At 39.0% G+C, this 11,680-nt stretch overlaps 1 protein-coding gene across 1 annotated transcript; it reads left to right on the plus strand.

Annotated features, from left to right (window-relative positions):
• Positions 1–4,920: 4,920 nt before the first annotated feature.
• LOC148040098 (uncharacterized) lies at positions 4,921–9,698 on the plus strand. Its single transcript, XM_087663027.1, has 2 exons — positions 4,921–4,976; positions 9,094–9,698. The coding sequence occupies exons 1-2, from the start codon at positions 4,921–4,923 to the stop codon at positions 9,542–9,544; spliced, it is 507 nt and encodes a 168-aa protein (XP_087519153.1). The 3' UTR covers positions 9,545–9,698.
• The last annotated feature ends 1,982 nt before the right edge of the window (positions 9,699–11,680 follow it).

The following is an 11,680-nucleotide window of genomic DNA, read 5'->3' on the forward strand; positions in this document are numbered from 1 at the left end:
AATGCTCCTCTGTTCCGGTCACTATAGGACCAAGTTTTGTTACCCCTTGGTCTAGCTTGCACCTCCTGAATTATAGGTGCCGCTCAAATAAGTGCATCTTGAAGATCTGATGGACGCATAGATTCGAGACGGGTATTTACGGGTGGATTTAAGCCCGCGCAAAATTTGGACACCTGCTGCGTCATGTCCATCTGTGGCGCATACTTTAAAAGTGAGACGAATTTAGAGTAGTATGCGTCCAGAGTGAGTCCTAGCTGTTTTAGCTCGTAGAACTCATTCATTTTCTATGTACGATATGCAGGTGGAAAATATCTCCCCTGCACGGCTTTCTTTAACTTCTCCCATGTAACGGACCCCTCTGAAGTCCCTTGATCCCTACACTATTGTTTCCACCAAAGTCTGGCTTCGCCGGTGAGTTTTAACTTGGCGAGCATGGCCTGATTGGTAGGTGCAGTACCAGCTGCTTCAAAGTAATCCTCCATAGATTCAATCCAAATTTCAGCATCAGACTGGACGAATCTGCCTCTCCCGTCAAACTCGGGTGGCTTTATTTGCTTGAGGAGGAACTTCTTCTCCTGGGTCACAGTAGTACTTGATGTAGGGGGCGAATTTGGAACCTGTACCTGGGGTTGTGCCTGGATAAAAGTTTTCTTAACGTTATTATATGATAATTGACGTTAGCTTATCTTTAGTTCAGCTATCTCGTAAATAATGAAGCTACTTAACTTTTTAACAACTCTGATGCACAGCCAGATATTGATAAAAGAAGTCTTTATTTATATTTACATGGGCGTAGCCTTATACAACGTCTCATGTGGTGATAATCCAATCATTACATTCAGTTTGGGAAGAACAACGTTGTATTGCATTTGTCTACAGGAACTGTGTAATAGTAGGGTTTTGGGTCATGGATCTTTAGGAATCGATAATTCATTGGAACTTCAGGATACCCTTTTCATTGGAATCCATACTTCTCATGGCGGCCCAGCACTTTAATCCTGTCGGCTGGGATTACACGGGTTACTTCCTCATATACATATGAGTTCATTTCAACCCTTCGACCTTGAATATGTAAAGTCGAATTTACGTGAGCTTCCACAAAAATGAACAGATTCATGACTTTCAAGTCTTCCAACCACTTGATCCTCTTTAGGTTGGTCTGTAGATAAGCAAACCGGTGGGCGGCTATATAGTAGATTCCTGAAGACCCCGTCCATCTTCGTTCTATGTATAAAGGTGATGGATTATAAATCTGCTCTAGGATGTTCATCATCCCAATTCTTTGTCTATAAAGCGGAGAATGCATTGCAGTTATAAACATGACCCGAAACACCAAAAACTTGTTCCACGCTTCATAGTTCTGCAAGACATCATTGAAGATGAGAAAATGTTTGGACAACAACAATTTCTTTACTTCATTTTATTGAGATCTCATAAAAATAATTCCATTGTTGGTTGGCTCTGATACCAACTGTAACGTGTTCCCTAGTATCATCCAGGACACGTCTTAGCAGTCCATCGGAAAGGATGTCTAGAAAGCTCCGCCCGGCACTCCCATGGAATGTTACGGGTTTTGCGATCTAGTTCTTCCTGCGTCTGCCACGTAGTGGAAGTATCCTGACCGTTCCCATTTAGGATCGACCAGAATTAGGGTTTTCCTAATGGGTCATTAGCTAACAGCAACTCGCGTCAGACCTGAGCGAACTACTTTACACAGAAACGCCAGGTCCGAAGCGAATTCACGCTGCACTTGGTTCAAGGAGAATGGGAAACGAGAGGGATGCAAAGCTCAACCTCTCTGCCATAAGGCATAGTCCCATTCCGTTCCCCTAAAACAACGTAAATCGGGTAAGACGTAACTCTAGGTCATCGTTCTCGTTATTCTTTTTGATGATGATGATCATTCCGCTGTTATTCGAGATTTTTGAGAAAAGTTCTCGGCTAACCGGGACCACCCAGCCATAGGACGGACCCATGGCCCATCCTCCGCACTTTCCTCGGTTTGTTTTAGTTATGTAATTATCTAACACATTAATTTGACATATAACAATCAGCTTCTTTAATTAACCTTGTTAAGCACTGGTTCCTTCACATAATCTTATCATGTGTCATAGAAAAACAACATCAAGCAAGCTCTTTTAACATTTCATCATTTTATCTTTGAAAATACAAGGAGTTCCGCCTGTAGGCTTGTCCATAATCTGCCCGAAGGCTAACCAGTAATCTCCAGGGATCACTATTCCAAGCTTCCGCCCGTCAACTAGTATGCGGGCCTCGAGATCCAATCCCGAGTCACGTTAGCCTCTTGTGTAGGACCCGGAAGGCGAGGGATTTACGGCCAGAGCCCCCTTGGCACCCAAGCATCCTCCTACTCCAAGTAGAGCTTAACGGAAAGACCTCTCGCGGTGGGTTCGGTCCACGTTCCCGGCGCGGTCAACAACCCCCTTGGTTAGGGTCATGCAGGCAGTCGGGGGTAACTGAAGCTGCCTCTCCCTTCAGGCCTTTTTAACCTGAAGTATAGGTACTCATTTAATTTGTAATTCATAATTCAAACAGAGCCTAAAATCTCTAGCAAGCACAAACATTTCCATTAATCAACCCAATTGTATGGCAAATCGCTAAGGAAGTGTTCTTTCCTTTTTGAGTGTATCAGCACTCGTTCCCAAGGTGTCTTGTAAATTGGCAAGATCCTTTTTTATTCCGGTGTTAGGGTATACCCAACTTGGTTAACCCTAAAGTGCTTTAGATATGCTAGTTCCCGGTTTACAACTTTCCTTATTTAGAAGGATATCCAAAAAATACGTCTTTTTGCAAGATAACTTGCGTAAGGATCTGCCGTCCTTGATGAGGGTTTTTTCCTTTTCTCCTTGTGAATCAATCACAAGACTAAATGATTTCATACATGTTGCGCAAGTCCTGCGATGGAATAATTTGTTTAGATTCTTTAAGCTGACGTATGTCAAGCCTAGGGTTTCTTCTTTTAAGATCCTTAGGAACAAACCCTAGTTTCTTATTTTTATGAATTTATTGTCCCTACGGCAAGGAAAGTAGTCAAGTGTTTAGGGTATGAATGTTTCAATGTTTAGATTGGTTCAGTTATCTTTTGGAAGGTAATATTAATCGTCTTGTTACGGTTTTACTATTCTTGTGACAATTTACTCTCCCAATCAATACAATTTAATTTGGCATATAGCCTGATGTCAAGGTGATACAAAGAGCGACAATACTCCTTGGGACAAAAAGGCCTAGCTGAGAAATTGGTGTATACACACTTTATTAGTTCCAAGTTCTCAAATAGCATGGGAAAGTGTTAATAGAGTGTCATCCAGTAGTCCCCTTTTACATTTTCTTTCCAAATGAATTCGTATATCTAATTTTTATACTTGTTAATCATTTAACTTCCTCCTCCTTTAAAGATGAACTCATGCCAAATAACAACAATTTCCTTGCTAAGATGTGCAACTAGCAAAGATAACTCCCTAGTAATTTGAGCATTGAAGAAACCTTTCTTGAATTTAGCTATTTACCATGAATCGTTGCGAAAGGGAATAAGACTAATGGTGCAAGATATAATTTCTACACTTTAGGAATATATTACTATAGTAAATGGTTAATCTTGCTTGTAATTTTATAATGCTTGATGCAATTTGAAGAAAGCTAAGTTGTATACATTGTCATTCATAAGCTAATTCCTTCATTTAAAAAGAACTCGAACAAATATATCCTATCCTTAACAATTTTTCTTTGCATAATCGACTTAAAACCGAATTAACACCAAGAAGAAAAAAAACCTGGCTTTGAGGTGAGATATCCACATGGATATCAGGAGATGACCCTCCCGCAGCTACACCTTGGACTTTCTTCGGCGGCATCGTAGTTCGAATGTGAGATAGCCTTTTCCTTTTTCTTCTTGGAATTCCACCGTCTTCTCCTTCCTTTTCTTTTACCTTTATCCCACTCTTCCTCCTTCACTCCCTCTTTTCACTCCCTCTACTTCCCTCCCTATCTTTTATCTCACGGCTATTTCTTCCTTACGGGATACCATACGAGGCCATGATGATGAATTGGATTTTTAGGACATGGGAGTGTGTGGACACCGGCTTGTTTGATAAAACTAAGAACACAAAGCTCAACTAAGAGAGCACTTGCACAAAAAGATCTAAAAAGTGAGTGAAGGAATTAATGCAAGAGAATGGAAGTCCGCAAGGTAGCCTAAGGACAAAGTAGGCCTATGGGTGTGACTTGAATAGTCTAAAGAGCTAAGAGGGGGGGAAAAGAGAACAAGGGCTTAGGGGGGAATTAAAACTCGGGAGGGGGGGGGGGGAACAAAGGGGGTTTAAAGAAAAACATAAGGGGGGGGGGGGGGGGTTTGAAAGGGGGCTAAGAAGGTTCTTTTAGAAGCTTACCCCCCCCAGGAAGCTTCTAAAGCTTCCACGTGGGGGGGGGGGGGGGGGGGGAAAGCTTATTTAGCAAAATGGCGGCGTGTTGATGGAATGGACGGACTGCGTCAGTAGATGGCGATGTGGTGGAGGGCAGATGTCGGCGTGATGATCAACAGTGGCGACTCATCTTCCTCCCTCGGCTCGGAGTTATGGTAGCACTCTCCTTGTCTCGCTCGGCCTCTTCTCTCATGGCCCAGCCTCCCTCTTATATAGCGCCCCCCCCCCCCCCCCCCCCCCATTTAAATAGTGGAAGGGAGGGGGATCTTTCCTCACGGCGTGTCAACACGCATGGTCCCCCTCCCTCCTAAGGCTCCACCAAGGAGCTTATAGTTCCTTCTATTCCCCTCCCCCTCCAGCTCGTCAGTCGGCTGACGGCTGGAGGGATAAGGGGGGAATTTAAAAAAATTTCCATAAGTCCCATTTATTTTCATAACGCGGAATATTACAGGATTGGCTATGGAAGAATCATCTTGGCAACATGCTACTTATTTGTATCAGTTTCCATGGCTTCTTCAAGAAGATGGTTAGTTCATTGTACAGTGGATAGCTTGATGTATTCATTTTCTGTCATGAAAATAATTGACCTATCAACATTAAAATTGGATTTTGATGAAATGAATGGATACCTTATGAAGTATACTTCATTTCTATATCTCATATGTGACAATATGACATTTATATCCAAAGTTATGGGCCATTTACTATCACTACCCTATTCAGGACAACATTCCAGATTTCCACTGTTTTGAGCTTACTTTGGAGATTCTTCTCAATGGAAGATTATCTTCTTCAATGGTCAAATTCAACAAGGATATTCAGCATTGGAAACTCATTTCTTCATACTTATCATTCATATATCCTTTCACTCTTCAAATTTTTGAGGACAAAACTTTTGGGTAGGGATGGATTGTAATAAAACAAATTTCATGCTGCTTTAATTAGGAAATTGGTCTATTTTGGACTAGAGTATAAAAGGTAAGAGGGTGCCAATGTAAATCATCTTTGAATCATTTTACACATCTCCACTTCTTGGAGCTTGAAGGTATTTCCTTCCCCACCATTATAAGGGGTGAGTTCCTTGCAACAGCCCTCATCAATTGATTCTCAAGCTTCCACCGCTTCAACATTTCTTGTAGTTCTTGGTTGTGAGACATCTTGAATTAAGAAATGGAAAGCTATGGTTTCTAGAATTTCTTGTTAATTCAACATTTCCTATTAGTTCTGTGTTAATTTCCATTTTAGTGGCATCCTTCATTTCAAGTGATAATAAATTTTGATAATTAAAAGCACTTAGACCTAAATCACATGGGTTTATGGGTTGGAGATCTATGTAACAAGAGTAAAAAGATGAGAATTTCAAGAGGTAACTTTGAGAAGGAGAAAGCTTGTGTTTAGGAGGAAGAGACAATATTCTTTTTTTAAGGGTCGAAAATTTCAAGACAAAGGTAATGGATCATGAGGTAGTTATGTAACTTCCTTTCTTTATTCCCTTTAATGGGCCCTAGGTTTAAAGTTTCCACATCTATATGTGGTGAAAAATGTTGTAAAACTTTGGTAAGTAGAATGAAATGTAGAGAGATCCCTCCACTTTCTAGTTGGGACCCTCATGTTTCCTCATGTGTATGTGTTGAAAAAGCTCATAAAACTATGGTAAGTAGGGTAGAAAGTAGGTCAACCCCTCAACTTTCTAGTTGGGATCCTTTAGAAAAACAAGAATGAAGCCAAAAAATGTAGAGGGGAAAATACAAAAAAACAAGTAATGCTGACTGTGGAAAAGGAACTAAGCCAAGTTTAATTTTACTAATCCATTTCTTAGGAGGTTTTTTTTATAACTTATATTTCCTTTATGTTTTAGATAGAATAAAGATTGTTGTTGACAATGAACACATCAACATTCCAATGATATGTTAAATGCATTTTGACAATTTTGTTCTTATTGGTTTGAACGAAGGCTTGTTCTCTTTTATAACGTGATTTTCCCCCCTAAATCTTAATCAATATCCATACAATAGCCATCGAAAGTGGTGAAATGGTAGATGCATTATTTGTACAAGTTTGGTATCTTATGTCAGCAAACTTGTTTTTTAAGTTTTGTTTCACCATCCTTTGGCTCCTTTTTTTAGGTGATCAAGTATGGGAAACTTCATGTTCTTCTAGTTTAAGTGTGGGTGATATTACAACTTGCACATGATCACACTTGGTTCTCACTTTTTTTCTACAAAAATATAAGAGCTCTATATTTGTAAGTAATGGATGGAAAAATTACATACTCACCTCATGGACATACATTACCTAAAGTAACGCACTGGAATTCTAAAAAAGTACAACTCTTTTTAAAGTTTAGTTTTGGCACATAGATTGACCTATCTTGCTCCTAGACTCTTATGGTGCTATATTTAGTAGCTACTATTTTTGTAGCTCTTGAATTAGGTTAACATTCTAGTAGCCCCTAGTCAAAATTTGAAACATAGGTAAATAAAGAACTAAGTGACACTTTTATGTTGAGAGTTCCAATAACCTTGTAATTGAAGTATAGGTAGATAAAGCATCAAGGGGCACTCTCATGTGGACTATTGCAATAACTTAGCAATCCTTGCTCATCTCTCCCAACATAGGTAAATGAAGAACTAAGGCAATGAAAAGGGTGATTAAGCTAGATTAAAGGACCATCTAGGTATAAGGATCTATCACTCTTGAAATTTACAAACTTCTTTCATTTAGCATGATCTTGTGAATCCAATGGAACATCCAAGTCACATTTACTTTAACAGTTAGTTGTCAAAATGTATACCTCATCCATTAGTAGTAAAAGTTTTAGGAAGAAGAGTGTGCTAATGTATATATAGTGATAATAAATTTTGATAATTAAAAGCACTTATACCTAAATCACATGGGTTTATGGGTTGGAGATCTATGTACTAAGAGTAAAAAGATGAGAATTTCAAGAGGTAGCTTTGAGAAGGAGAAAGCTTGTGTTTAGGAGGAAGAGATAATATTATTTTTTTAAAGGTCGAAATTTTCACGACAAAGGTAATGGATCATGAGGTAGTTATGTAACTTCCTTTCTTGATTCCCTTTGGTGGGCCCTAGGTTTAAAGTTTCCACATCTATATGTGGTGAAAAATGTTGTAAAACTTTGGTAAGTAGAATGAAATGTAGAGAGATCCCTCCACTTTCTAGTTGGGACACTCATGTTTCCCCATGTGTATGTGTTGAAAAAGCTCATAAAACTATGGTAAGTAGGGTAGAAAGTAGGTCAACATCTCAACTTTCTAGTTGGGACCCTTTAGAAAAACAAGAATAAAGCCTAAAAATGTAGAGGGGAAAATACAAAAGAACAAGTAATGCTAACTGCGGAAAAGGAACTAAGCCAAGTTTAAGTTTACTAATCCATTTCTTAGGAGGCTTTTTTATAACTTATATTTTGTTTATGTTTTAGATAGAATAAAGATTGTTGTTGACAATGAACACATCAACATTCCAATGACATGTTAAATGCATTTTGACAATATTGATGCAGATGTTGGATAGCAACTTGAGTAAAAGTTAAGGGTTCTCCATGATTTCTTTATTGTAAACAAGTTGGAAAGTGTTTGCATGAGATCAAATGCTAGGAGTTTAGAAAAGGGCAAAAAGTATTGCTAAAACCCCTTGAGTTAAGGTGATTTGGGGTGAATTTCTAGTTAGAAGATTTAATTTTTGTATATGGGAGCTAACTTGCTAACATGTTATTTGACACACTCATGAATCTGACTTTTATGCATTTTCGATTTCATTGCAATCAGAATTTTTTGGATCAATAAACTAGTGGTGGCAATAATGCACAAGTGTTAACTTGTATCACTATCATGACTTAGTAGAGAACAATGTGATCAAAATAATACTCTTGTAACTACATATTGTGCATGCATGCATACATGGATGTGTGTGTATGTGCATGCAAGTTGTGTAGAACTTGTATAATTAAGAGATGATACCTTGTTGCATTTGACTTTTATTCAACACATCTTGAAGCAATAAAAAATAATATGGTAATAGACAAATAAAGATTCTTGAAAATAAATATATTGACATGAGCAATGGAATGCATGTAGAATCGGTGTTTCAATGTGGAACCGAATATTCGCTTTGACTATTTTTGTGGTTGGTAAAGGTATGAATATATATAAACAAGTATATTGATAGATAAGTAGTGGAGTGCATGTAGAATTGGTGTTTTGATATGGAAATGAATATTCAATTGAACAACTTTTGTGGTTGGTAAAGGTAGTGCAAGAAGGTGAATAACATTGACAGGAACTGCAAAAATGATAATATACGAAACCCCTAATGTCTCCGTCGTTATTATTGTTACTTTCTCTGTTTTGGGAAACCTCCATTACATATACGAAGGTCCTATAGGGCAGAGACTAGATTATGCCACATAATCTTAAGCTTTATTGATTGGCGAATTAAGACCTAAGGAAAAATGTTCATTGAATGATGTTATTATATGAAAAAATGGCAAAAGACACATGGGAAAAAATAAAATTAGGTTATGGTGACTATTTGCATATACGTACACACACACACACACACACATATACGTATATATACGTATATGTAGCTGTTTCAAGCTGGCTGGGCCGGCAACAGCAGCCTACGTATAATAAGTCGCTCTTCGTCTTCTTCTTTGTGGTGGTGGTGTTTCCTGCGACTGCTTATCGCGTAATAAGAAAGAGAGAGAGATGGTGATCTCCAAGCGCAGCTTGCTTGCGCACGCGGTGGTGTGGACTGTTGGGTTGGGCGGATGCGTGGCCCTGATCACCGTGTCCTTGGAGACCGCCTTCAGCAGCTTCATCGGCCGCATGAGCAGCCGCCGCCGCCGCCGCCACCACCACCACCACCACCACCACCACCAAGCGCTGGCCACCACCCCCACCATCATCCTGCCCCTGGACAGCAGGCCAAGCGACCTGCTGGCCTTTCCCTTGCACGCCATGAGCGGCGGTAGGTCCCCCATGGACTTCTTGGTGCCCCCGATCTTTGCCGGCCTTGTGGTGGCTGCCTCTTCCCTTCTTCTCCACCACCTCCTCCTCGCCATCTTGCCGGTTGACCCCTAATCCCACATATCCATATGGACATTTTCATTAGCCAAGTACCTCTACTCAAATATAATCACCCCCTCACGTTCAATGGCTATTGTCATGATCCAAAGAAATCAATAGTAATCTATGTAAATTGTAAATTTTCGACCCACTTCAACATTCATTATGTCGATAATGATTGGTAGTCCCTTGTATGACTTGTGACTTTTTTGACATCATATTTGTACCACAATAGATTTCTTGATTTTAACTAGTTTTGCAAGGCTGGCATCTGTTTTTAGCGGCCTTGAGTTTGGATATTGATTGGGGTCCTAAGACTCAATAATCGACGCCATTAAGGCGAAATAGAGCCTTGAAAGGATAGGGAAAATCTGTGATCAAACTTACTTGAGCTTTGCTGAACCAGCACGAGTACTTGTGATACCATTGTTTCTTGCTTGATGTTATTGCACCTGACGTTGCTACACCAACAAAAAAAGCATGAATGCTTAGATCTCTTGGCAAAATGATTGCTGAAAAAGAATGTCTTTCATGAATGTGGAGTGCATTAAGGTACATGAGTTCTATATGATATGTATGGTGGAGTGTTGGCACAATTCTCTTCACAATATATAAAATGGGAATGTGTCCTCCCTTATACATCAAAGTACACATGCTTCTACTGTGTATATAAAAGGGGAATGTGTCCTCCCCTATACATCAAAGTACACATGCTTCTACTGTATATGCTAGAAATTCAAGTACTAGCCCACAAATACGGTTTTACATTGGCACTTGTTTCCTTGTGATCTTGTGTAGCTTGTTTGTTTCTTTGTGGTCTTGTGTAGCTTTTTTCAACTCCTTCCCACCTATTAATACCAATAGGTTACACCCCCCTTCCCTCACATCAAAATGTGTGACACCTTAAAACACATGCTAAGGAGTTGCTACAAGAGTTTCTTCTACATGTCACATGGCAACACCTATTGCAACATATAGGCATTACCAAGAGACACCATTTTAAGAGTCGCCTAAGTAACTATGTGGCCAACTAAATATAACAATTGGCTCTTACGGGACTATATTGCTTGGGCTATCGTGCCTTTTAGGCAACTAATTATGGAATTTGGTGATTGCCGAATCAACTTTAACGATAAACAGGGAAAGAGGTGCCTGCTTCAAATGGAATAAAAATCATAAAAAAATAGGGTAATAGTTTATTTTCCTTTGGCAACATGGGTAGTATGTAGAGATGGACATGTGGGAAACACCTCTCTTGTAGACTTAGATGCCATATCAAAGATTCTATTTAGGCATGCAGAATAGATAACCCAAAGCTAGCTATGCAAAGAAGAAGATATCTTATCCAAAGGATGAATGAGAATAGATGCACATTTTGGCATGAGATTCATGAATGATGTGAATTTAGATGGGTTGATAGTAAGTTGAGTGCTAGAAAGCCTAAAACATGGATAACTTTATATTATGCCATCAACTAGGTTGCATTAATACAAATAGAGATGCATATAATTTGGAAAATATGAGACTATTATACAATGATCCCTACAAACATGGAGTATAATATAGAGACAAGTCAAGAAAAATATTGTTTCATGTATTGGCTAAAGAAGATGATTAGTGAAAAAATTCTTTCGTATGAAACATTGTTTCACTCAAAACATTCTCTTTATGAAATAATATGTTATACAAACCCCTATAAACATGTGGATTGCATTAGTCATGCCATGTTTGTAGACCAAGGGATTGTGAAGATGAGTCAGAGGCAATGTTTGTAGAAATGGACATGTGGCAAATATTTCTTGAAGACTTAGATGCCATATCAAAGATTCTATTAAAACATGAAGAGCCGATAAACCAAACCTAGTTGTGTAAACAAGATTGCCCATTATCCTAAGGATGAATGAGAGTAGATGCCCATTTTGGCCATCCTAGACTTGAGATTCACGAATGATGGGAATTTAGATAGGCTAATACTAAGTTGAGTGCTTAAAAGCCTGAAACATGGACAACATTATATTATGTCATCGGCTAGGTTACATTAATATGAATAGGGATTCATATAATTCCCTTTAGACATGTGGATTGCATTAGTCATGCCATGTCTAATTGATCTCTATAAAACTAAGGGATTGTGAAGACAAAGGTAAAAGA

This window comes from Lygodium microphyllum, chromosome 2, assembly GCF_053477565.2.
Source record: "Lygodium microphyllum isolate KBCC chromosome 2, Lygodium_microphyllum_v1.1.10, whole genome shotgun sequence".
Taxonomy (NCBI): domain Eukaryota; kingdom Viridiplantae; phylum Streptophyta; class Polypodiopsida; order Schizaeales; family Lygodiaceae; genus Lygodium; species Lygodium microphyllum.

Bases quoted from the DNA above. Each gene is read 5' to 3' on its own strand.
- LOC148040098 (XM_087663027.1), top strand. From the start codon at position 4,921: ATGCTACTTATTTGTATCAGTTTCCATGGCTTCTTCAAGAAGATGGTT. The intron at 4,977-9,093 runs GTACAGTGGATA...CTACGTATAATA, and splicing joins AAGAAGATGGTTAGTTCATT to AGTCGCTCTTCGTCTTCTTC.